The sequence below is a fragment of the Acomys minous genome (assembly GCF_964271855.1).
Source record: "Acomys minous genome assembly, chromosome: 11".
Taxonomy (NCBI): Eukaryota; Metazoa; Chordata; class Mammalia; order Rodentia; family Muridae; genus Acomys; species Acomys minous.
The window spans coordinates 67,909,522-67,936,975 of NC_140492.1; the positions used below are offsets into that span (position 1 = coordinate 67,909,522).

General features: G+C 45.0%; 1 protein-coding gene across 3 annotated transcripts; it reads right to left on the reverse strand.

Moving 5' to 3' along the window:
* KNG1 (kininogen 1) lies at positions 1 to 26,819 on the reverse strand. 3 transcript variants are annotated; one of them, XM_084802647.1, is made up of 11 exons: positions 26,245 to 26,793; positions 23,387 to 23,497; positions 21,086 to 21,167; positions 14,943 to 15,115; positions 14,047 to 14,154; positions 12,803 to 12,887; positions 11,690 to 11,862; positions 4,930 to 5,037; positions 4,739 to 4,825; positions 2,604 to 2,678; positions 1 to 211 (listed from the first exon to the last, which is right to left on the reverse strand). In XM_084802647.1, exons 1-11 carry the CDS (start codon positions 26,437 to 26,439, stop codon positions 116 to 118), a joined length of 1,293 nt encoding a protein of 430 aa, XP_084658773.1. In that variant the 5' UTR covers positions 26,440 to 26,793; the 3' UTR covers positions 1 to 115. The 3 variants fall into 3 exon arrangements, with proteins under 3 accessions (XP_084658773.1, XP_084658771.1, XP_084658772.1); XM_084802645.1 differs by lacking the exon at positions 1 to 211 and having other exon boundaries at positions 1,775 to 2,678; positions 26,245 to 26,819; XM_084802646.1 differs by lacking the exons at positions 1 to 211; positions 26,245 to 26,793 and adding an exon at positions 26,035 to 26,111 and having other exon boundaries at positions 1,775 to 2,678.
* Between the last annotated feature and the right edge of the window lie 635 nt (positions 26,820 to 27,454).

Consider the following 27,454-nt stretch of genomic DNA (forward strand, 5'->3'; position numbering starts at 1 on the left):
TCAGGAAGTCTGAATTTTATTTCACCCCGGGAGCAGAGTGATGAAGGGACGGTCTTCCGTGTTACCCATGTCCCAGGATTCTTCTCGTCCCTTGCGGTCAGGGCCATTGCTGGGGCTATTGTGGCCCGTGGGAAGAATCTGCCTTCCTCTCGGCGCTGGCTCTGCCCTTGCCATTTAGTCTGCCCTTGTACTCGCAGAACTTTAGGGCCCTCTGTAAGTATAGTAAAATGCTGTTAATCTCGTTGCTCCTGCTCAGCTTCCGCAAACTGATGCAGCGAGAATGTTTCCTGATGTCGTTGGTTCTTTGTTTTAAGATGTAGACAATGTTTGAAATGCAAGAAACACTCACGCTCAAATCCTTCCAGTAATGTCAAACAGCAGCAGTACCCGCATCCACGTGCTGGTGTAGTTGTTTTTTCACCCGGCACTTCACTTGACTGCACTCTATACGTGTTTTGCTTTCTCTAAATTGAGGGTTTGTGGCAACTCTGCATTAAGTGAGTCCATTGATAATAACGTAGGCTCACTTCCTGTCTCACATTTTTTTTTTTTTTGGTTTGTTTTTGAGACAGGGTTTCTCTGTGTAGCCTTGGCTGTCCTGGTCTCGCTTTGTAGCCCAGGCTGGCCTTGAACTCACAGAGATCCACTTACCTCTGCTGGGATTAAAGGCGCGCACCACGGTGCCCAACTACATTTTGTTTACTCTTAATAGTATTTCAAACATTTTCATTTCTATGTGTTTTGGTTGTTTATTTTTAATAAGCTAAATTTGTTCTTTGAGAATTTCATAATATACACACACACTCTCTCTCTCTCTCATTATTCTTCTCCCTCACACTCTGTTTTCTCCTTCCCACACCTGTCAGCGGCCCCTCCTCCTTACAGGTCCATTTCTCATGTTAAGGCTGTGTTTGTGTGTGTGTGTGTGTGTGTGTGTGTGTGTTTGGTGACCACCGAATTTAACGAGAATGTCTCAGTGACCATGGGTATGGACTGTCCAATGGAGCCTAGTGGGCTCACCGGTGGGTACAAAAAGCCATATCTTGTTTTTTTCTAGGCAAAAGCACAGCATGGGCTGTAAAAGGCACACTTTCCTCACATTATAAGGAAATGGGACATAATCTCTTTCTTTTTTTTTTTTTCCAAAATCAATGGTCTTCAGTTGTCATAGCAAACAGATGAAGCAATTTTAAGGTGAAGCTAAGAAATTGGCTCATAAAATGTAGGAATGGAATTTGCATCAAATCCCATGACATGCTTTTGTCATAATAAATAAGGTTGCCTTAATATTCTTTCCTTCCTTATTGTTAGACTCAGAACTTGTGACAACTAAGGACTGCTCAGTCTAACCTCAGTAGCAGAAAACTCCTGCTTGCAGGCCTTGTGGCAAAGACTGCTGAGAGACTAGTGACCTCACGCAGAAAAAGAATTCCAAGAACAAGCTGTTCAGGTGAGAGCCTCCTTGGATATAATTAACCTGTTTGAGACACATAAAGTCAAATAATTTACTGCCCTCCCCCATCAGCCTGGATTTCTGTTTTCTTATCTCTCTTTGACATCTGGATGTTTTGCTGTTATCTTTTCCCTATCCATAAGGTCAGAATTCAGTCTCTTGATTTTCTTGATTTTTCTAGACACAGAGTGCAGCTGCCACAGTTCTGTATGGAAATGCTAACGTGCATCTTAAGATACCCACTGGTTATCAGAGCAGTGAGTTCTGGCGGGCGTCTTCTTGTACGGGCTTAGAAAGTGTGTGAGGCAGGCTCAGAAAGGATGCAGTGCTCTGGTGGTTTTATTCGTCCACAGATTTATGAAGTCCCACTAAGAGGGTTAGTGTTTCTAGGCTGTTCTGAGCCTCACGCTTTGCCGACTTATATAAAAATATATATGCTTGGGCACTGGGGAAAGAGGCTGGGAAAGCATTCGTAAAGATACCCAGGCTGTATAAGTTAAGAAAGAGCATCAAGGAGGTCAAAATCAGAAAAGTCTGTCGTTTCTGTGGTGGGATCCTTTCTACTAACTGGCTTCCATGGGCGTCCGGGACATTTGTGGGGAGTTGCTTCCGGAAAATCAGATATCAGCTTAAATGAAAGGCTATCTGGTTGTACGTGGATATCAGGGATTAAATCGTCAAGGATGTCTATGGCATATGGTGATGTGGTAGCCATCACACCAGTTAAATCTGAGTCCTGGATGCCTGAAGGGATAACCATTGTACTTGGGTGGGCTAGGGGAGGGTTAAGGGTGGCCCCTTCTGTCCCCTTCTGTGTCTGTGTAGAAGATGTAGTAGTGTCTTCAGAAGAGCTTGTCAATGGCTCTGTTCTGTGGTCAGTGTGCTTCCCGTTGCTTTTGTCTTTATTTTTGTGTTTGCCTTTGCCATGGCCATGGCCGTGACCGTGATGGTGCTTATGCTGTTTCTGGTGTCCATGGCCAAGGCCATGGCTCTCTCGGGGCCGATGGCCTTGGTCATGGCCGTGCTTATGACCATGGTCAATCTTATGTTTTGTTTTCTTTTCATGCAACGAGCCACTCCAATGAGCGGGTCCTCCATCATTTTCTGGATCCTGCTCTTCTTGCAGCCTGGCAACGAAGGGTGAACTTACACTTGTTCCTCTTATTTCGTGTCCGAGGGATGACCGGAAAGGTGAAAAGCCGGGAGGCCTTCTCATCATCCCAGTCTACACAGGGAACATTAACATGCACACATGGTTAAAACCACACTGTCAAGGAAGAAGGGAGTAAGAAGTTGACGACGCCATCTTGGTTTACAATGGGGCGAGCCTTTGCCAGATTTTTAAATACTATATTAGTTTTCTAGAAAAAAATATATTAACAATAGTTCTTCTCTTTTGATGGTTCGTAAAATTTGTGGACTTTGTTGTGATGCTGGGAATTGAACTTAGGAACGTTGTATATGTCGGGATCTAACTCCTATACTGAGTTATATCTACAGCCCTGCGCTGATTATTAGTAATACTCTGAGTTTTTCTTCATTTAGAAAAGCTAAGGTGGTTAATGTACATAATCTCTAGGGTACACTATTTGATAACTGCGAGCATTTCTGTTTTGTTTATTTGTTTGTTTTTTCTAGACAGGGTTTCTCTGTGTAGCCTTGACTGTCCCGGACTTGCTTTGTAGACCAGGTTGGCCTTGAATTCACAGCCATCTGCCTGCCTCTGCCTCCCGAGTGCTAGGATTAAAGGTGTGTGCCACCACACCCGGCTCAGTCATTTCTATTACAATCATTTCTGTTTTTATTCTTTTTTTTTTTTTTTTTGGTTTTTGGAGACAGGGTTTCTCTGTGTAGCCTTGGCTGTCCACCTGCCTCTGCCTCCCGAGTGCTGGGATTATAGGCGTGCGCCACCACACCCGGCTTTTTCTGTTTTTATTCTTAAAGGCCCGAGTGACTTTCTGCTTTTACTTTGTCTGACTGAACCACCATTGGCCTTACAAGGTGGCCTGGGAGCCTTTTTACAGTGTGTTAGGGACGATAGACAAACAACAAGAACCAGAACAAGACAGATGGCAGCTTGCACAAAAGTGTGGCTTTAAGGATGCTCCCTGCCTCCACTTTTACCACCTGTGGGAAGGTGGCAGTTAAAGCCCGTGTTCAGAGGTAAAAGAACACGGCCTTCGGCATCAAATGAGATCTTCTGGTAATCGAGATCGTGATGGAAAGGGCAGGCGCTGCCTTTTGACCTGCACTCAATAATGTACATGCTAACTCCACTTTTCTGCAAACTAAAAAATAACAGCCCCTGCCTCCCAGGACCCTAGGGCCTGATGAGAATGTGCAGGAAACTTGCTGTGCCGGGCGTGGTGGCACACGCCTTTAGGGAGGCAGAGACAGGCAGATCGCTGTGAGTTGGAGGCCAGCCTGGTCTATAAAGCCGAGTCCAGGACAGCCAAGGCTACAAAGAGAAACCCTGTCTCGAAAAAACAACAAACAAACAACCAAAAGAAACTCGCTATGCAGAGCCTGGGATGAGGGACGTAGTGATTTATTCTGGAGCCTCGGAGCATTTCAAATCTTTTGTTTTGTTTTGTTTTTTTGTTTTTGTTTTCTGAGACAGGGTTTCTTTGTGTAGCCTTGGCTGTCCTGGACTCACTTTGTCAATCAGGCTGGCCTCGAACTTACAGTGATCCGCCTGCCTCTGCCTGCCAAGTGCTGGGATTAAAGGCGTGCGCCACCACCGCCCGGCGCATTTCAAATCTTAGTGCCCTATCTTTGGTGACTGACAAAGCGATAGTCACATTGGCATAGTCTTTAAAGACAGAAAGGGGAGATGCGGAGTACTGCTTTTCCGAATTGAATCATGTGTGTGAACCCCCGAGAAGCTATTTTACAGTGCAGGTTGGGATTCATTAAAGGAAGGGGAGTGAGTCTGTCCATATTACTCACAAAGTCCTTTCATGTGCAAAGTAGAGCACAGCACGTGCTGTGTGCACCTCAGGCACACCACCATGGAGGTCTGTGACTACTGTTAGTGCCAGGGCTGGCTCGTCACTACCAGCCATAGGGAGCACTGACAATGAGTTAAATGACCAAGAAGAGGTCACCTATTCTCCTTTCCAGCCATAAAAATTGAGATGGGCATAGAAAGGTATGGCTTCTTACTATTTTCAGAAGGCAGCCCGTTCCCCAGTTTACTTTAGCAGTGATTCCTTTCCAATACCCAGAGTCGGCTTTTTGGACTATGCAGAATGGACCCCAAGCTGACCTTAGCGAAATACCTACCATTTCTAATGCTCGGCAGGTGACAGTCGGGTGGACTTTGTTCTCCCAAGGTCTCATGTACACGTTAGCATGGCAGTTGAGAATTTGCTAATTGTGAAAGAAGAAGCCAAGGGGGGGGGGGAATCATCATTAGTCGTGAGGCTCGTGAACAAGTGATCCTGAAAGCATCACATAGGTACAGCACTACTCACGCCGAAGTGATTGGTCTCACAACTTGCTGTCAATTCTGTGTTATTTTCCTTGGAACACATGGTTTCTCTGGCTGTGAACTCAATAAAATACTTTACTCCACTCACAACCTGTGAAGTTAATTAGAACAAAAAAAGCATTTAGTGAGGATTTGTATAATAAAATATACTTTTTTTTTATTCCAATGCATTTAAAATTATAATCTTGCTGGGCGTGGAGGTGCACGCCTTTGATTCCAGCACTGGGGAGGCAGAGGCAGGAGGATCTCTGTAAAGTCAAGGTCAGCCTGGTCTAAGAGGGGCCCAGAACAGCCAGGGCTACACAGAGAAACCCTGTCTTGAAAAACTAAAACAAAGAAACAAAAAAACCAAACAAAACACATTTTTTGTTGTCTTGTTGCCAAATACTGAATAGGTATGTATGTATGTATGTACGTATGTATGTATGTAAGTACTCTGTTTTACGTATGCTTGCATAGCAGAAGAGGTCATCAGATAAAAGAGGGCATTAGATTCCATTATAGATGGTTGTGAGCCACCAAGTGGTTGCTGGGAATTGAACTCAGGACCTTTGCATGAGCAGCCAGTACTCTTAACCACTGAGCTATCTCTCCAGCCCAGGTAAATTCTTATGTAGATTAAATTATGCAGTTAGGAAAATATTTAAATTATCTATTGCTTCACTTATATTTTTAATATGAAGAAACGTCTTAAATATTTAAACAAGTGGTTTTGCTGCATGCTTTTAATTCCAGCACTGGGGAGGCAGGGGCTCATGGATCTCTGTGAGAGTTCAAAGTCAGCCTGGTCTACAGAGCAAGTTCTAGGACAGTCAGAGCTACACAGAAAAGTCTGTCATGGTCATGAACCCCCCTCCCCTAAATCTTTTGTCTGTGTGTGTGTCTGTCTGTCTGTCTGTCTGTCTGTCTATCTATCTATCTATCTATCTGAGACAGGGTCTCACAATGTAGCCCTGGCTTTCTTGGAGTTCACTATATATATACATCAGCCTGTTGGCCTCAGATTCACAGGACTCTCCTTGTCTCTGCCTCTTGAGAGCTGGGATTAAAGGCATGCTTTACCATCCAGATGTGGTGGCCTACACCTGAAATCCCAGCATTCTGGGGGTGGGGAGGCAGGCAGATTGCTGTGAGTTCAAGGCCAGCCTGGTCCATAAAGTGAGTCCAGGACAGTCAAGACTACACAGAGAAACCCTGACTTGAAAAACCAAAAAGAAAAGAAAAGAAAAGAAAAAGCTACTCTACCATGCTCAACCTGGGATGTATTTAGCTTTACTTATGTATATGGGTGTTCTTCATGTACATCTGTGCAACACATGTGTGCAGCAGTGTCCTCAGAGCTCAGAAAAGGACATCAGATGCCCTGAAACTGGACGGAGCCACCATGTAGGTCATGGGAACTGAACCCCTTGTTGTAGTAACTATAAAAATATCTAAAAAGGTTTGTTATAAAATTAGCCTATAATTATTACAGTGGCTTTATCTAACCAGCTATCATAATCAATAAGGACACAGTAACTGGTTATATTTTAGAATAGCCTCATTTTACATGGGACTAATTCCCATTATCCCCCCCCCCCCAACCCCAGACAGGGTTTCTCTGTGTAGCCTTCACTGTCCTAGACTCACTTTGTAGGTTAGCCTGGCCTCATACTCACAGAGATCTGCCTGCCTCTGCCTCCCGAGTGCTGGGATTACAGGTGCGCACCACCATGCCCAGCTTGTTTTACTCATTCTTATCTGGACCACTTCTCATCCAAAATCCCCAAATACTTGTTAATGTCCTTCACCTGGGCTGCTTTCCTCCACGTATGCCGACCCAGCCATGTGCTTCTCCCATGCTAACCCATCACAACCTCTTTTTTCTTCTTCCTGCATCTGTCTCCTCTCTCATCTACCCAGTCATAGGCCTCAACATCTCTACTTGGCCAAGCAGGGGTAATTGGGGACCATTCCTTATCATCACATGGTTACAGGAGATAGCTCAACATTCAAAACAATGCCCATGGCAGGGCAGTCACCAGATCTCAAGGCACTGAAATCAGCATCTGAAAACACAGTTAGACCTTCCTTCAACAAACCCCAGTTCTCTGTAAAAGCAGTCAGTCGTCTAAACCACCGAGTCATCTCAGCAGCCTTTCTATTTAAGTATTTAGTAACAGTTTTAGTCACTGCATAATGTCTATAAACAGTAGCTAATTTTGTGATCTAATTATGTACTATAGAATTTAAATATGTGTGTGTGTGTGTTTGGAGTATTACATTGTCATTGAAAAGAATGCATCTATATGTGTTGACCTGGAAGGACAGTTCTTTCTGAAAAAAAAAAAAAAGGAAATATATAGCACTGATAGCATAATCCTATTTTGTAAAAAAAAAATAATGGAAACCTTTTCTAGATCTTTTATGTTTTCTTTTTAAGTGAAGAGTGTTCTGCCTGCATGTACACCTGCAGGCCAGAAGAGGGCACCAGATCTCATTATAGATGGTTATGAGGCACCATGTGGTTGCTGGGGATTGAACTCAGGACCTTTGGAAGAGCAGCCAGTGCTCTTAACTGCTGAGCCATCTCTCCAGCACTCTCTTTATGTTTTTCTTGTTTTGTTTTTGTTGTACTAGGTATCAGTGAGTGCTAGGACTCAGGGCTATTAAGCTATATTCTCAATGTTTTAAATTCTTATTTATTTATTTATTTATTTATTTGAGACATAGTTTCATTATGTAACTCAAAGTAGCCTGTAATAGGTGGTCCTCAACATCATGAACCTCCTTCTTCCTCCTTCCTTATGCTGGAATTATAGGTGTGAGCTACCATCGTGGCTTCCTGCTGTTGACGGCTCAGCTTAATTCAGAGCTTAGGGGGACAAATTTAACACACCTAGCAGAGTTTCAGGACTGCGTCCACACTGCCACCCACAGTGGGTTCCCCCCCCCCACGGTTTCCTATGTATGAAATCTGAAGCTACTGTGCCCAAGTTTGTTTGTTTGTTTCTAGTAGAGGACAGTGTATGCCAATATACATTCCAAATGTATATGGCATTAAAGAAAATGACTAATGAATTGATATTCATCTGAACCCAAGATATGGAGGGGCATTCTTAGGAGAAACATAGGGGGGAAGAAGCCTAATGTAAAAGGAAAATGTTTAAATTGATAAACAATGATGAAAATAGTTTCTCGGGCTGGAGAGATGGCTCAGAGGTTAAGAGCACTGCTTGCTCTTCCAAACGTCCTGAGTTCAATTTCCAACAACCACATGGTGGCTCACAACCACCTATAATGAGATCTGGTGCCATCTTCTGGTGTATATAATCAATAAATAAATCTTAAAAAAAAAAAAAAGAAAATAGTTTCTCAAAAATCAGGGCAAGTGGCATGTAGCACAGTGGTGCATGCTTTTTTAAATTTTTTTATTAATTTATTCATATTACATCTCGATTGTTAGCCCTTCCCCTGTTTCCTCCCATTCCTCCCTCCCTCCCACTTTCCCCCTTCTCCCCTCCCCTATGTCTGTGATTGAGGGAGACCTCCTCCTTCTATATATTCTCTTAGAATATCGAGTCTCTTCTTGGTAACTTGCTATCCTTCCTCTGAGTGCCGCCAGGACTCCCCATCCAGGGGACGTGGTCAGAAAAGGGGTGGTGCATGCTTTTAATCCCAGCAGTTGGGAGCAGATGCAAGCAGCTTTCTGTAAGTTCAAGGCCAGCCTGGTCTACACAGTGAGTTCCAGGCCAGTCTAGACTATATAATGAGATTCTATCTCAAAAACTAAATAAAAATAAAAGTATTTTGGAATAGATCTAACCAAAGAAATCAAAGACCTCTACAATGAAAATTTCAAGATATTGGCAAGGAAAATTACAGAAGATAGTATACAGTGGAAAACTAGTCCATTGTCCTAGATAGGCAATATTAATATTATGAAAAATGTCTACACTGCCAAAGTTAATACACATAATTAATGCAATACCTGTAAAAATTTCCATGTCATATTTCATAGGCTTAGAAAAAATAATACAAGAACTCATATGGGACCACAGAAGACTGAATGGCCAAAGCAATCCTAAGGAATAAGAACAATGCTGAAGGCTTCTTGAAAAACAAAAACAAAAAAAACAAAACAAAACAAAAAATCAGCCTGACTGTCATTAAAAATAAATAAAATAAATAAAGAAAAGACCTACCATATGGCCCATGTATTTCATCGGTGTGCACATGCTCAGGGAACTCCACACCCTACCATGAGATAGTTATACCCCCATGCTTAATTACCCAGCTGTTTATCAACAGCTGAATGGATAATGAAAAATTGGTCTATACTATTATATTCCATACTCAACTCTAAAGAAAAATAAAATAAGACAAATCTGCAGGAAAGTGCATGGACTTAGAATGTGTAATATTAAACGGGGCCCGGCAATCTCAGAAAGAAATATATCACATGTTTTCTCTGATATGCAGAACCCAGCCAATAATAATAATATATGTAAATAAATGTACCGAAGATGAAGAGAGGAGAACAAGAAAATCTAAATATAAGGGGACGAGGAAGGACTGAGGGCAGGAAATGGACACGAGCCACGAAACAAGACATAAAGATAATTGTTTTTTAGTGCCAATTCTGTTGTAGACATTTTTGATTTTAGTGACGAACGACTACATAAAATACATCCCATAATGAAAGTGTAAAGCTGAACGAGAAGCTTCACAGCATCTGTTTTATATCACACAGTTGCCAGCATAATGTGTATTTTCATTGTTGGCTTTTTATTGAAGATCAGAACATATTGCCAAAGTTACTGTGAGGCCAAGCCGAGTGATTCAGTCAGAAGCTGAGAGAAGCCAGATTCAATCACTCAACTTGGAGAGGAGTTTGAGCCAGAACAGCTAAGTTGAACCAGCCAGCCGGAGGTTAGAAAGAAAGGTGAGTTTATTCAGCAGTAAGTCTAAGGCAGTAAGTAAGCAGTAAGGCTAAAAACATGCTAGGCCTAGGTTAGGTTGTATGGAGGCTAGAAGCTTCCGGGACTAGGCCTAGGTTAGCAGACAGGCAGTAAGCCTCCAAGACAGTGATTGCATCAAGCAAATAAAAGTTACTGTTACAAATGCCTTTGCCTTTATAAAGGCCAGGTGGTGGTGCATGCCTTTAATCCCAGCACTTGGGAGGCAGAGACAGGTGGATCTCTGAATTTGAGGCCAGCCTGGTCTATGGAGTGAGTTCCAGGACAGCCAAAGCTACACAAAGAAACCTTGTCTCGAAAAACCCAAACCCAAACCCAAACCACAAATGCGTTTACCATGTGAGCATTTCACTGGCCCTGCTGAGCAGTTTGACAGTTTACCGAGTCTTTTGTTTTAGTAAAAATGACAATGACTGTGGCTGCATACGAAGCCTCTTGTTTTAGATTCCTAGAAATCCAAGTAGTAAGCCAAAAGTATGAACTTTTAGGCGAGAATTCTAGTAGATTTTGAAGATTGTGTCAGCTTCCGTAACAGCTTGGTTCCCTTTTGCTTACTTTTCTTTACCCTGTATCCGTGGAGTCTCTAGGGTGGGGAATCTGCCCTTGAATATTCTGATTGTAGCCTGCCAGAGCTGTTAAGAGACTTTTCTTTTCTTTTCTTTCTTTTTTTTTTATTTTTCGAGACAGGGTTTCTCTGTGTAGCCTTGGCCATCCTGGACTCACTTTGTAGACCAGGCTGGCCTCGAACTCACAGCGATCCGACTGCCTCTGCCTCCCGAGTGCTGGGATTAAAGGCGTGCGCCACCACACCCGGCTAGACTTTGCTTTTCTAATCTGGTGCCGCATGGCTGAGCTTTTAATAACCACACAGAGTCACCGAGCACAGAAGGGATAGTAGACCTGACCCTCTGACCCCACACCCAGGCAAATAGCCTTCAGTGATACAGTCCCTAGAGACAGAGTTATAAGAGATGAAGGAATCCAGGGCAGAGGGAGGAGAGGGAGAAAGAACATGGCCACATGAAATCGAAAGGCTGTTAATGATGACTTGACGGCTGACCAGTGATGTGATTGAGTCCAAGTGGCTTAGCATTTCTGTGTGCGTGTGTGCGTGTGTGCGTGTGTGCGTGTGTGTGTGTGTGTGTGTGTGTGTGTGTGTGTGTGTGTGTGTGAAGACAGGATCTTGCTATATAGTCCAAGCTGTTCTAGAACTTGTGCCAACTTTCCTGCCTCAGCTTCTGAGAGCTTGTATCATAGGTGTGCACTGCCCCTGGCAGAAATGTTCTTTTGAGAGATGTGTCTGGCAAGGCAGAGAATAAAAACCTTGTTTTTCCTAGCTGGGATTTTGCTAATTGCACAGTGCTTTCTAGTATCAGTATAGCCCTTTGAAGTTTGGACGTGCTTTTGTTATACGTTACCTAATCTGCGTTTTGCCCCAGACATTTTCAGATATAAAACAGCTGAACTTTTTTGTTTCCGTTTTTTTGAGCTGTCCTGGAACTCGCTCTATAGACCAGGCTGGCCTCAAACTCAAGAGTTCTGCCTGCCTCTGCCTCCCAAGTGCTGAGATTAAAGGCATGCGCCATCACAGGCCAGGAAAAACCAAACATTTTAAAGATACTTGTCCAAGGCACTCACACACGCAGCAGAGTTGGGACTCGGAATTAAATCACCAAATCCTGAAAGCAAGTACTTTTTTCCCAAGCAGAGCCAAGACCGGGGTCAAATTAGCAATCGATTACACACATAGGCTATAGCCTCCCATCTTTGTAACTGTTTACTGACCTGTGAAGTTGCTTTTATCACGGTGCCAATCTTGAAAAAGAAAGTATGATTACTCTCTGCGTTAAGCTTTGTGATGGAATGATTAAGTGCCTCCGTCAGCTCCGGGCTGTCTACAGGTATGTTCTTGGGGCAGCCAGGGCAACGCTTAGGCAGTAGTTGCACCAAATCCTCTCCTGAAAAGAATCAGATTTAAAGTCAGTAGATACGGGCTGGAGTGATGGCTCAGAGGTTAAGAGCACTGGCTGCTCTTCCAGAGGTCTTAAAGTTCAATTCCCAGCAACCACATGGTGGCTCATAGCCATCTAAAATGAGATCTGGTGCCCTCTTCTGGTGTGCAGGTGTACTTGCAGGTAGAATATTATACATAATAAATAAATAAATCTTTAAAGTCAGTAGATACCCCAAAGAGTAAGTCTAGTCTGCCTCCTGTCACTCACAAGCCCAGCATCCTTGTCTATACAGGGTGCGAGATAAGCAAAGCAGAGTTACAGGAAGGTGGTCCACGAGACATTCACTTCTCCACTTTGCCCTGCTTGAGCCCAGACTTTTAGGGAAGCGTGTTGGAGCACGTTGACTTGACCCAGATGCTCTACTTGCTTTGCTCCCCCTCCCTGAAATGAGACAGAGTCTCAATGTATCCCAAGCTAGCCTTTAACTCTGTATGTAGTTGACCTAGAACCTCTGATCCCCGTGCTTCAGGTCCCTGAGTGACATGATTACAGGCGTGTGCGTTCTTGATGTAAACTGAAAAGAAACGTGTGATTTAGAGGAAGGCAATGGTGCGTCTCCTCTTGCTATAGTACAAGAATTTGGAATGTGAGAGGGTCAGCCCTTTTATGGGAAATGCTGACCTAACCAGAAAAGCTTTCCACACACTCTCCCTCCGTCATACCACATGGGAAAGCCCATCTTTACCTGGAAGGTTAAAAACAAGATGCAGCTCTCTCCAACTCACAACATCAAATATAAAGAAATCTGTGTATGAGGAAAGGCAGCCGGCATTGTACCTGTACAAGGCTACCTTGTCTGGAGAACACGTGTTGCTCCTTCTGTCTTTGTGCTGCCTTGCCCAGGCCCCACGGATTCCCCGTGGCTCCATATATGCTTTCTCACCTGGATAAAGGTCACAGCTCTGGGAGAAGTCAGCAATTTTTTGATCAATATCCACGTAGGCACTATCTCTACACTCACCGACATCCTGGGGGGGCGGGTTCAAAAATCACAGAGATCAATTTTGAAAGCAAAAGACAACTAGTAAAAAAAAAAAAAAGACTATATGCCTCCTTTACAAATCATTGCATAGGGAAAAGGAAAAAAGGAAAAACGAGGGAGAGGTAAGAATACAAGTGCCCGCTACACAGTGAGTGCGTAAGTGTGTGCACGTGTGTGCACGGGAGCGCACAAACACGCAGAAGCTAGAGGTTAACGAGAGGTCATTCTTTATTGGTTGAGATGGAGTCTCTCAGGGAACCCGCAGCTCTCTCATTCATCTGGGCCACTGAGCTCCAGGAATCCTCGGCCTCTCCTCCCCTTTGCTGGCAGCACGGGACTGCGCAGCCTCTTGAGACTCTTCCTCCCTGCCTGAGTGCTGGCGATTTGAACTCCTCCTGGCTTTCACAGCAAGCGTTTTTTTATTGGCTTGCTGTGTGCAGCCCTGTTCAGTGTCTTTTGATACTTAACTCTTTGAGGAAAAAATGTTTCCAGAGAGGCCGCACCCACCTATTTACTCCCACAGCAAAATACTAAATTCCCTCCGTGGGTGGTGGCACACAGCTTTAATCCCAGCACTCAGGAGGCAGAGGCAGAGGCAGTGGCACAGGTAGATGGATTTCTGTGAGTTCAAGGCCAGCCTGGTCTACAAAGCAAGTCCAGGACAGCCAAGGCTACACAGAGAAACCCCTGTCTTGAAACAACAACAGCAACAATGTGTGTGTGTGTGTGTGTGTGTGTGTGTGTATGTGTGTGTGTGTCTCCCATTTTTCAGCATCCCCCCCCCATCCCCCCTTTCCTCTAGGAGATTAGGACCATTCTGTTTGCATTTGCATTCCCTGCTGGCTAGTGGGCCTATGGCTCTTCTGATGTGTTTATTGGCTGCCTGGAAATAGAAGAGAGATGAGGAAACAAGCAGAGAAGGTTGTCCCATTCCTAGTCCCTGGGAATGTGAGTACTTTACTGTGACCCATGCAGAGTCCTTGACCAGAAACTTGGGGTCCAAAGATTCCCCAGTGGACACAAGAGTGAACATCTCATGGGAAATGACATCTCAATTGTGGCGTCAGTCATCCACAGAGCTTGACAGTCCTGTAAGTGCTGTTAGCAAAAGGTGAAAGGCCATCATTAAACTTTTGCCTACTTACGCCACTGGGAAAGGATTTGCAGTCTTGACTCAGGAATAGATAATGCTTCTTTGAACAATTAGTTTGCTCAATTGAGTAGGTGACTTCGTAATTCAGTCCAGCCACCATCTGAAATGATTTTAGGTTGAGTGACTACCTGAAGCTCAGGGTGAACATTATTCACAGTGCATGAAAGTTATAAACATCAAATTAGACATAAGAAGTGCTCAAGAAATACAAGGCATCATTGTTACTAGGCAAAAGTATCACTGAATAAATATTGAGTACTGATTGTCACACACACACACACACACAGTCTCTCTCTCTCTCTCTCTCTCTCTCTCTCTCTCTCTCTCTCTCCCTGACATTTCTAAGGAACTGCAAATGAAAAACAAAACGCAAAGACTCCACAATCTTTCCTTAGGGCATGTTTCTCCCTGTTTTCTGAAGCTGTGATTTTTCTAGACAGGAGCGGTGTGAAATGGGAGTGGCCTTTCCTGGTGAGTCCTCTGGTTTCAGGTTACCAGTGTCCTGCTTTGTTCTTGGCAGGCCCCCCCGCCCCACTCCCATGCTTGTCACCATCTGTCCCCTTGCACACCACCATCCCTGTGCTGTACGTGAACCCAGGTGGGGAACAAACACATCTCCCATAATGGCGAGTTGAACTAAAAGTAGAGAATGTTGCTGACTAAACTGAAGGATTCTTAAGAAATGGAAATTCCCAGGGCAGGGTGAGCTCTCAGAAAAGCCTTGATCAAGGAACCAATAAAATGATCAGATTACAGGACACTCCAGGGCCATGCCAGCGTGTGGCCAGGCAGGTTCCTCCTGCTAATGGTTTGGTTTTGGAGACAGAATGCTAATCTAACAGATTTTTTTTAACCGTATCACATGCCATGAAAAATGGAAAAACCAACCTGTCTTTTGGCTTGCTTTACTTCTTTGACAGCAAAGAGGTGGGAGTGATTTGTGCGGTTGTTGAAATGCTGGATGGCGTGTTTCAGAATGGGCTCCAGATCCGGGTTATCGGTTGCTATGGGGTGCACACAACCCAGACAGGTGTACTCAGTTGTCACGACGGGGCCCTTACCTTGACAAAGAGCAGACAAAGAGACAGCATTAACAACTGAAAACACATCTCATATTCATGGTCCTAAAGCCAAAGGACCATTTAGAACGGTTCTGATAAACTGACTTTCCTGTAACTTTTGTATGAGTTAAAGATAATGAGAGTTTAGGACTCCTGTGTAGTCAGAAGCAAAAATAGAGAGTATTTTTATAATATATATATATACACACACACACACACACACACATATATATATTTTCTTCTTCTTCTTCCTCTCCCACAGGGTCTCATATGTTCCAAGGTCGGTCTGGAACTATCTATGTGGCTAAGGCTGGCCTCCAATTTCTGATCTTCTTCTACTTTTCTCCAGAGGCTTCTATGCCTGCTGTATGGGGTGATGGGCACTGAACCCAGGCCCCTCAGGCATACTAACTTGTCAGAACATGGTCAAGGAATGGAGTCCTGTGAAGAGAATTCTGAGTGCTTGTGAGACTACTCCATGAACACAAGACCGGAGTCTTGTGACCTCAGATTCTTCAAAACACATGATTGTTCTTTTTTTTTTTTTTTTTTTTACCCATAACACATTTTAAAAGATTTATTTATTATGTATACAGTGCTTGCCGGCATATACACCTGCAGGCCAGGAGAGGGCACCAGATCACATTGTAGATGGCTGTGAGCCACCATGTGGTCGCTGGGAATTGAACTCAGGACCTCTGGAAGAGCAGGCAGTGCTCTTAACCTCTGAGCCATCTCTCCAGCCCCATGATTGTTTTTGAGAATGAGTTTTTGTGCTCCTCCCGGGTGGGTTGGAAAGGAGTAAGTTTACTTTATATGATTCATCATTGATTGCTGTTGTTATTCAATTAGATGTTTTAACTATCTTTTTTTTTTTTTTTTTGCAGAGTATGACAAATTTTATGGTTAACTGATATTTGATTTCGAATGATACAAAACACAGGTTAATAAAGAGACCATTCCCGGGCCTGGAGAGATGGCTCAGAGGTTAGGAGCGCTGACTGCTCTTTCAGAGGTCCTGAGTTCAACTCCTAGTCAACCACAAGGTGGCTCACAACCATCTGTAATGTGATCTGATGCCCTCTTCTGGCCTGCAGGTGTACATGCAGGCAGAGCACTTATACATAATAAATAAATACTTTTTTTTAAAAAAAGAGAGACCACTCCCTATGGAAGGGGTATCCTTTCCCCCCAATATTTCCTCAATTTTGTTTCAATTTAACCTTCAAACTTTTCATTTCTTCTTCCTAAAAGTCTGAATCTTAGGTAGCTACAGTCTGTCGTGGATACCAGTGCTCTCGAAAGTCTCAACGTTTTCAACTATCTTTTCTACGCCTGTATGGAAAAGCATATTTTTGCCACATGTGGCTTGTTTCTGTGATTACATACAGCTTGAACTCATGAGAACTTTATTCAGGTGATTAAAGTTGTGGGAGTCCCAAGACAGGGTTTCTCTGTGTAGCCTTGGGTGTCCTGGACTCACTTTGTAGACCAGGCTGGCCTCAAACTCACAGTGATCCACCTGTGTCTACCTCCCTGAGTGCTGGGATTAAAGCCTTGTGCCACAAGCCACCATGCCTGGCTAGGTGACATTTCTTAACCCTCAGAATGTAAACTGTCTGATTCTCTGAATAAAGTTGGCTACTGCATGAGACTTTAGTCTGCCTCACTTATCAGCTCCACTCTCCCAGGTCCCATCACTCAGAGCAGTGACATTAGCTATGCTATGTCACTGGGCCCCTATTCTAAGCATTTTAATGAACACAATAATTCACTCTCTCACCATTTCATAAAAGAGGCGACATTACAGATACAACATTATTTTTCAGTGTTAATGAAAGCTCCTTGATGCCTAACTCCATTTGACACATTTTCTATCCTTGACCCTGACAAATTCAATCGGATGCTTTGGCTCCTGGAGGAGAGGCCTTTCACACAAGCTTATCTTTCCACTTTTTATGTCACACAAAATTGTTAAACTTGTTCAGCTTCAGGTTCAGGGTCTCATCATCTAAAACAAGCCACTAGCAGGTAGAAAGCACGTGGTTGTGTGCTGGCCGTAAGGCAGTCCTCTCTGTTTTCATATGATGAGCACAGAAGGCAAGAGGCTTTCTCGTTAGTCAGTCCAAGAGGTGCCTTTTCTAGAAGTCCATCTGCTCTTGCTATCACATGCCAGGTGCTGAGTTAGGGTATGGGGAGATGTTAAGTGTCACTTCTATGAAGGAATAGAGGTCAGGTAGAAAAGACAAGAGTGTAGACAGATCATTTCATGGGGTTTGGCAAGAGCTAGGAAAGACAGGAGGCCAGAACGGGCTCACAGGAGACATCTAAGAAAAAGATGAAGATGCCTCTACTAGAAGGAATAAGGTAGCATGAGGTATCAACATGACATGTGAAGGCAGGGGAGAAGGGACAGGTGGCCCTGAGAAATCACCATGTGCCAAGGAACACTACCATGGGAGGCGACATCTATTCATTTTACCAGAGCGTCCAGCGTGACACAGATGGGGCCAATTTGTGTTATGGACAGTCAGAGAGAGGAGCTGTGCTCTAGGAAGAAGTTATTAACGATGTTTAGAGTCACTGTCTATACTCAAAGTTCACAAGTTCAACCTCTGAGATGGCTCAGAGATTAAGAGCACTGGCTGCTCTTCCCAAGGTCCCAAGGTGGTTGGGAGTGTTCAATTCCCACCAACCACATGGTGGTTCACAACCATCTCTAATAGTGAAGTCTGGTGCCCTCTTCTGGCATGCAGTTGTACATGCACACACAACATTGTATACATAATAAACAAATCTTTAAAAAGGAGGAGGAGGAAGAGGAGAAGGAGGAGGAGGAGGAGGAGGAGAGACTTGCTGATCTGCCCATTTTAAACAAACTCTGAGCTAGCCCTTTAGTTTTTAGCTCTACACACAGCAAATCTGATGAAAGCTGTAGCCTCACAGAAAATCCTAACAACCGCAACATTTACACACAATTTTAGGGTCCCCATAGACCCTCCGAAGTGAATGAGGAATACTCCACTGTGGTGTGAGGAGGGCCCACTGAATGGTTTGCAATAAAATGGTGTTGTCTTTTTTTTTTATAGATATTTATATGAAATTACCAAGGCAAGTGCCCTAGCAGATAGCGCTGACAGCTGCCCAGTGAGTAGTATGTGTGGCAGAGACATCGCCTCAGGATTCAAGGCTTCCTTACCACTTGGGAACACACTTCCTGGGTGCTCACTGTTGTTGGGTCTCTCCTCCCTCCCTCTATCTCTCTGTCTCTCTGTCTCTCTCCCTCCCTCCCTCCCTCCCTCCCTCCGTCCCCCTCTTTTTCTTTTTGGGAAAGAGTCTCATATACTCCAGGACCATCTCCAGCTTGCTATGTAGTTGAGGATGACCTTATACTGGTAATCCTCTTCCTGCCTTAACCTCCCAAGTGTGGGATTTACAGGTGTGCATTACCATACTTGGATGTTGTTGGATCTTAAATGTGGCCCAAAGCCCAATTCAGGTCATTTGTTGCAGGAATAGGAAGCTGACAACACAATAGGTATGACGTCATCAGACAGACAGTCTTGGGCTGTGCCGTGGAGACCCCTGACTCCCTGCTCAGCACAGCTCTCCTCATGACTGCTTTGTGTACTGAATCTCTACTGGTGTCCAAAAAGAATTAGTGAGTAAATATGCATAAGTTTCTCTTCTTGTAGAGGAAGTTCAGTTGGGACACTGGGCAATAATAAAACCGTAGAATTTGATGGGAAAGATGGGAGAATTACTGATCAAAAGAGATGAAACCACAAGCGTGGTTAAGATGAGGAGGGCTGTTTTTCTTTTTTCTTTGGTTTTTTGAGACAGGGTCTCTCTGTGTTAGCCCTGGCTGTCCTGGACTCTCTTTGTAGACCAGGCTGGCCTTGAACTCACAGCGATCTGCCTGCCTCTGCCTCCCGAGTGCTGGGATTAAAGGTGTGTGCCACCACGCCTGGCTAGGGCTGGTTGCTTTTTGTTTGTTTGTTTGTTTCTTTGTTTGTTTGCCTCCAACCAGCTCTCATTGAAAACAGAGTGTAGTAGGAGAAGAAACAGGTTTTGAGGATGGGGAAAGTTAAGAAGGACACCATTCCTTTCCTGGGTAACTGAATGCTTTCTGCCTCATCTGATGTTTTAGTTTTCTGTTGTTGTTGTTTTGGTTTGGTTTTTCAAGACAGGCTTTCTCTGTGTGGCCCTGGCTTTTCTGGACTCACTTTGTATACCAGGCTGACCTCAAATTTACAGAGATCCCCCCTGCCTCTGCCTCCCTAGTGCTGGAGTTATAGCCGTGTGCCACCACACTTAGCTTCTTGTAAGAGCTGAAGTTCAGTGCCTTTGCAGGTTCTATAAGGACAGCTAAGGCGGGTGTGTGGAAAACTTGCCCCACGGCGACTTACCATATCAAAGCCTAAGATGCTGCTCCAGGGGATGTACTGTGTCTTTCTCTCTGTCTCTGTCTCTCTACCCCTCTCTCTGTCTGTCTGTCTGTTTGCCTCTGTCTCTCTCTCGCTCCTTCTTTCCCTCTCTCCACCCTGTAGAGGTCAGCTCCAGGGAGGTTTTCATGACTGGCATGCACCCATACATGCCATCCCTCTAAAAAGCCTTGGCACCTTTACACTATTGAAAGTGATAATAATGGCTATATATGTCCATAAGTTGATTATTATTATTATTATTACTACTATTACTAATGACCTACTCTACCAACTGTACTTCTGACTATTTGTATAACCTTAGGTAAGTTACTTAACTTCTCTGGCCTCAGTTTCCTCATTTGAAAAACCTGGATATAATACCACCCTGATGGAACTGTAAAGGTTGGATGAGTTACGATGACGCCCAGCCATTGCATCTTTAGGTTTATCATTTAATTTTCTAGCACACCAATCCTGTTAAGGATTCTATTATGTTCCTCCCGAGACTAGGAGAAGGAAAATCAAGATGATAAAAATTTGGAATGAAGTTGGTTGTGGTGGTGTGCTCCTTTAGTCCCAGCACTGGGGGAGGCAGAAATCTCTGTGAGCTCAAGGCCATTCTGGTCTTCAAAAATGGGTTCCAGAGCAGCTGGGGCTATTACACAAATAAACCCTGTCAGATATACAAAACAAAAAAGCCGGGTGTGATGGCGCACGCCTTTAATCCCAGCACTCAGGGAGGCAGAGGCAGGCAGATCTCTGTGGTTCGAGGACAGCCTGGTGTACAAAGCAAGTCCAGGGCAGCCAAGGCTACACAGAGAAACCTTGTCTCAACAACAACAACAACAAACAACAACAACAACAACAACAACAACAACAACAAAACAAAACCCTAAATAAGAGGGTTGGAGAGATGGCTCAGAGGTTAAAAGCACTGGCTGCTCTTCCAAAAGTCCGGAGTTCAATTCCCAGCAACCACATGGTGGCTCACAACCATCTATAATGAGATATGATGCCCTATTTAGGTTTACAGGAGTACATGCAGGAAAAAACACTGTATACATAATAAATAAATGTTTAAAAAAACAACCAAACAAAAGAAACCTAAATAAATAAATAAAAATAAAAAAATTCCAGGCTAGGGCAGACTCCCAAGCCCACACCCTCCTCCCTCCCTGTAGCGTGCTGTGTGGGACTGGAGGCAGGCTCCATGTTTCCTTGTCTTTTGTCAGGCACCCCTCACCCTCACCTGCCCCTCCTGACCGAACACAGGAAGAGTTAGGACACTTCCAGGGCATGCGTGACCCAAGCCTGGCCCAATCCAAGAACCTGGCGCGGGGCTATTCTGACCACACATCTACTATAATCCCAACACGGCAGGTGGCACTGCTATTGCCATTTGCCACCTTCTGGGAGGATGAAGTGGTCGGGGTTGTAGTCTGGGTACAAGGGAGTAATGAACGCCGACGCCGACATACCCCACCTCACCCCCAGGCGCCTACCCACTGCCCCCACCAGGACAGGTCCCCGGATGATCACCCACCTGGGGTAATCTTGCAGGTCTGAGTAGCTGTGGAGAATTTATTTCTCCTCTTCCCCACAATTGCTGTGCATTCTCCAGTGGCCTAAAAAGAAAAGAAAGAGGCCTTTTGCCCTAATCGTTCTTTCTAATGTGTGCATCTATCTAGTGCTGTTGTTAGATGTGGCTTTTTAAAAAGAAAATAAAATTTTTTTTTTTTTTTTAAAGATTTGTTTTTATGTATGTGAATGTTTTCCCTGGATGGATGGATGGATGGATGGATGGATGGATGTGTACCTGGTACCTGCAGAGTGCAGAAGTCAGGAGCAGATTCCACGGAACGAGAGTTACAGTGAGTGTCAGTCTGGGTGCTGGGAGCCCAACCCAGGTCTTCTGCAAGAGCAGCAAGTCCAGCCCTCTAACAAAATTGTGAGACCTGAGCATGGATATTTTTGTGTCCTAGTGATTGTTTCCACTGGCCACTGATCTTCACGGGCCAGGGACGAGGCAGAGGAGCGAGGCTATTAAACTGGAGCCCTGATGTAGAGTCCTATAGATGCTTCTTTGTCACAAAATAGATGCTGTGACCAGCAGGCTAAGCTGCCTCTTTGATTTTCCTTTCAGTTTCAGTGGGTGTGTGCACTTTCCATACACTTCCGTTTAACCCCTTAGGAACCATCCTGCTTCCACTCTGCTCTCTGCTGGTTGTTCTCTCGGCCCTGGTGCTTCTCACTGCCTCAATTTGCCCACTTTGTGGAGGTCGCTGTGGAGAGTCAGTATGCGAACACGCAGAGAGAGTGCCTAAGAGAGCAGCGCACAGTCTGTGCTTACACAGTGGGCTATCCACAGTTAGTGGTGAATAGCGTTTTTCATCTAGCTTTGTCTTGGTCCTCACTCACACTTACCCATGGTACTGAGTACCAGGAGCAAGGCTAGAGCTCACCCGGATGCCTCCAGGTAGCTAGCTCGGAGAGACCGACTGTGCAGGGCATAGCAGCTGCCACGCAAGCTCACTGAGGGGGCAGGGCCCACATGGCAACTCTAGTCTCCTCATCTGGTATGCAGTGCTCCTCTACAATGGTGTGTTACCACAGTCTGAGAACAAACACTCAGAGAATGCTGACATCCTAGCTAAGAGGGGAACGCAAGTCTGTGAGAAGAGCAGCTCTCAGGCAAATTAGCCCCTCTCCCAGTGCAAGGCAAATGTCAGGCCCTAGAGCGTACCATTAACAAGATCCTTAGTTTAATTTATTTCCTTTATCGTCCCGTTCTTATAGTGTAAAGCACCTACTGAGGGAGGCTAAGCAGCAAAGTCAAGATTGGTACTGAGGCTCAGTATAGCTAAAACTCTCACGTGGTTCCTTCACTAGACCTTGAACTCAGCCCAAATATCTTTATGTTGTCTCCCTGGGGTCTGATGCACAAGCTTTGCGTGGTTACAAGGACCACCTTCTCATGAGTGAACGCAGCCTGTTTAATGATTGGCATATTCCTGGCTTTTCTTTCCTCTCAGGAACTCAGATATAACATGGCTAATTTTCTTTTTTGCGTATTAGAAGGTTTATGTGCATCCTTCATAAACAGGCTCTGTGATATAAATCTTCCCCTTGTAATTAAAAAAAAAAAGGTAGCTGGTGAGTGGGCAAGAAAATTGGTGTATATATGAAACGGAATGCCATTCAGGCATAAACAATTAAGTCCTGCCACTTGCAACACGGGAGGAACTGGAAACAAGCAGATTAGTGAAAGCATCTAGGCACAGGACATCAAAGGCAAGCAGAGGGTGACGTCACAGGAGCTAGGGGCAGAACTGTCCTCACCAGCAGTGGGAGGTGGGGGACAGCACAGGGCTGGCCCAGGATTACAGAGTGACACTTAGATAGGTGTAGAGTAAATACAGATGACATTTTTAGTTCTGTTTTGTTTTTTGTTTTTTCGAGACAGGGTTTCTCTGTGTAGCCTTGGCTGTCCTAGACTCACTTTGTAGACCAGGCTGGCATCGCACTCACAGCGATCCGCCTGCCTCAGCCTCCCGAGTGCTGAGACTAAAGGTGTGCACCACCACACCGGCCTAACAATTTTGTATTGTTCATTGCAGAAAGGCTAAGCAGATTTTGAATTTTGTTACTATGCATAAAGGGTTGATGACCGTCTGAGGTGACAGGTGACCTTGCTGTAAAAAAGTGCACGGGAACCAAATTGTCATGCATACCCCACCATGTGTACAAGTTTTGTCTATCAGTTTAACAGTTTCATTTAAATTTTATAGAGCCCCAAGGATTACATGGAGCAGGCTGGGGGCTTTTGCATAAAGCGCATACTCACGGCTTCCTCAGCGTCCTTGTAGTCACAGTCTTGCCAGGGGAGGCCACTCTGAACAGAACAGTTACTCTCCTTGATTTGATACTTGAAGGAATAAAATATCTCAGAGTCACCCTGAAGAAAGCAAAGGACACACTTGGAGTCACTTAGCGGGCCCAGCAGCAAGTATGTGAGACCCGACACGTTGCAAACATCAGACCCACCAGACTCAAGGAGAGCCACATGTTTGTTAAAATATAAATGTTTTCATTTGCATAAATACTCCTTGGAAAGATAGTCATACTATGCTTGTATTCTTAATGATTTTAAAGCATTATCCATAGTATTAGCCCTGCCCTCTGTGTGTGTGTGTGTGTGTGTGTGTTTATTTTTTTGGTTTTTGAGTTTCTCTGTGTAACAGTCCTGGCTGGCCTGGACTCACTTTGTAGACCAGGCTGGCCTCTAACTCACAGTGATCTGTCTCCCTCTGCCTGTCAAGTGCTGGGATTAAAGGCGTGTGGCCCTGCCTTTTTCTTTCTTTCTTTCTTTCTTTCTTTCTTTCTTTCTTTCTTTCTTTCTCTCTTTCATTCTTTTTTTAAATAAAACCTGGTTTACATGTATAAATACGGTTTTTCAAAATGTATAGCTGAATCTGGGCATAGTGTGAAGTTTGTAATCCCAGTATAATACCTTGAGTTCAAAGCCAGGAGTGCTGTTGGGGTGATCATTTTGGGCCCTGTGTAAAGGTGGTCTTTGTAGTCTTTGTGTTATTCAAATGCTGGTGTCTGTAACAGCAGAGATTTGAGAACAGGCTGGACTTTGGTGCTGTTATTTTTTATGGAGCCATCACCTGTCTCAGTGTTTTGTTTTGTTCTAATTATTTTCCCTGCCAAGACAGGGTTTCTTTGTGTAATAGCCCTGATTGTCCTGGAACTCTCTTTGTAGACCAGGCTGGCCTCAAACTCACAGAGATCCATCTGCCTCTGCCTCCCGAGTACTGGGACTAAAGGCGTGCACGTCTCCATCACTTTCTGACTGGTTTAAGAATGAGCTGACCAGCCTACAGTAAAGGAGGGCTGATGAACAGGATAAGAGGAACTCTGAGAGAGAACCGGGCACGCTCAGAGGCGGGTGCGGAGGGGGATGGGTGGGGATTGGCCACTGAGATGTAGAGGAAGACACAGGTGGTACAGAGATACAGAATGAGGCCCTGACTCAGAACCCTCAAGGGCCAAGATGCAGCGTAGTGGTGGGGTGCTTGCCTGACATGTGCCCTGGGCTGCATCCCTCGGCTGCATCCCGGAGCGTAAGAGGGCCACATGGACATTGCACTACAACATTCCCATGGGTCCCATCCATCAGCCAATGAAGACATTATCAGACTGCAGCCCCAGAGCTCCAGGAGGCAGAGTGCACATTGGGCTGGAGTGAGAAACAAAAGGCTTCATTTTACCCTTTGAAAACAAACAAACCTACATCCATTAGGGTTTTCTTTTTATCCTCATGATGTCAAGTGATTGGCTATGTTTCCTGCTTAAGTAACTTAACTAATCCAAAGGAAAAGTCTTCTAAAGCAAATTTTATTTGAAAGCTTATTTAAAAAACGCAATTTCTTCTTACTTTAAAAAAAAAAATTATGTATGAATGCTCTGCCTGCAGGTACATCCGCAGGCCAAAAGAGGGCACCAGATTTCATTGTAGATGATTGTGCGCCACCGTGTGGCTGCTGCGAATTGAACTCAAGTCCAGTGCTCTTGACGCCTGAGCCATCTCTCCAGCCCTCCACCCCCCTTTTAAGAGTTTTCTTTTAAAATAACATTCACAGACTAGAGAGATGGCTCAGTGGTTCAGGGCACCGGGTGCTCTTCCAGAGGACCTGAGTTCAATTCCCAGCAGCCTCATGGTGGATATAAAGTGATCCGATATCCTCTTCTGATGGTATGCAGGTAGGTATACATGCAGATAGAAAACACACACACACACACACACACACACACACACACACACACACTTACCAAAAAACTCTTAAAGATTTCGTTTTTCTCTAATTTGTGTATCATGATTGCGTTTGTCTCCTACTTGAGTGCACTGGTGAAGAAATAAAGGTGTAGTAAAACCAGCTTAGTCAGTAAAGTCCTTGCCTAGCGTGTACAGAGTCCTGGATTCGATTCGCCAGTACCATATAAAGCATGTGTGGTGGCACATGCCTGGAATCATAGCACTAGGGAGGTCAAGGTAGGAGGATCAGGAGTTTAAATTCTTGTCAGCTACATAGCAAGTTTGTGGTTAGTCTAAAGCTACATGCCTCACCCATCCCACCTCACCCCCCCCCCCCAAAAAAATACCAAACCCAAACTAAAGAAAACTAAAGGAAACATTACAGTTACCCTCGAAAAATGATCCAGGGCAGTAAGGCCAAGTCTCCTCTTATTCCCGTTTTTTTTTTTTGTTTGTTTGTTTTTTTGTTTGTTTTTTGAGACAGTGTTTCTCTGTGGAACACCCTTGGCTGTCCTGGACTCGCCTTGTAGACCAGGCTGGCCTCGAACTCACAGCGATCCGCCTGCCTCTGCCTCCGGAGTGCTGGGATTAAAGGCGTGCGCCACCACACCCAGCTATTATTCCCTGTATTCATACCCATACCGAACTCCTCTTATGTAAGGCTGAGCGCTCACCGAGTTCACGGACATGGTGGATTCTCCAACTGCAAACTGTATGAGTCGCCGCTGGAGTCCCCCACCATGCCGTGTCCCTTTCAAACGTCTGCGTCTACTTCTGTTTCTTTCTTCCTGAAATGTCTGACTTCAGGAATCCCGCCTGCCCCCCCAGTCCCAGTGCCAGAGAAAACTAATTCCGCGTGATTTCACGGTTAAGCGACCACTCACCGTTTTAGTGCCCTCGGTCACTCGGTCCAACACAAACTGGTTGCCGCTTTGTATCTCAGCGTTGTAATTCTTCAGCGCGGCATCCACGGCCTGAAATAGGTCGTCATCGTCGCAGTCGACTTCCTGGGGTCCTTCTCCCTGCGTTAAACTCGGTAGGAGCCTGGAGCAGAGGACCAGGAGAGCGAGAAGCTTCATGACTTAAGTTTCTCTCCCAGAACCGGAGGGACGGAACCGAACTCAGAAGCTGCTTTTTAGCAGCCTCCGGGCTCTGGCCTCTCCGGCCTCTGCTCTCCCCGCCTGACTACTCGTGTCCCCTAGGTGGATGCCTGCGGTCATCCACTGTTGGCCGTCTTTCCTGAGAACAAATACAACCTTGCTTGCTGTCCAAGCGCGCTTCAGGCGGGAACGTTGCAACACCGGGGTTGTTGACCTACTCGCCTTGGGAAAGAATGTCAGAGTGCAGAGCACATTTCTAAAGCATTGCACAACTTTGTACAGTGACTTAGAGCAGAAACCAATAACAGAGGAGCTAAAACCAACAACCTTATCCTCTTGCGACTTTCCCGGACCAATGACAAAGGTCTCTGTATACATGAACAACCAGGACAAGGTGCAAACACTTCCCATTCAGTGCTGCTGAGTGGGTATCGGGGTGCATAGAAACAGGCTTCTGTCCGTTCTGGTGAATTCCTGAAAAGAGCAACCGCAGGAACATCAACTGAGTGCTGGGAGCTCCACCCAGGATTCTGGCACATCTGAAAAACCCTGGGCGTCCTGTCTGGCCTTTGGCTGTGTCAGCCTCTCTGCTTGGTTCTATTAGCTTCCGTGCAGAAGGAGGGGAGGGGCCAGCAGCCACTCTGCGGATAAAAGTGTTTGCCTCACAAGCCTGTGGCTGACAACCTGAGTTTGATGCCTGGAATTGACGCAAAACCTCTGGATGGTGACACACATTTGTAATCCTGGCATTAAATCTTACTTTAAACCGGGGAGGTGAAGAAAGGAGAACCATGAGGAAGCTCACAGGTTGACAAGCCTGGGGAAGAAGAGCAGGAGAAACAAGGGCACCTGTCTTACCCAGGTGGACAGCGAGGCAACCGCTCCTGAGAGCTCTCTGACCTCCACATGTGGGCTGAGGCTTTTGTGTGCCTGCATTCATTCTCATCTTCTTTCTGTCTCTCATAAATACACCCGATAATAATAATAATAATAA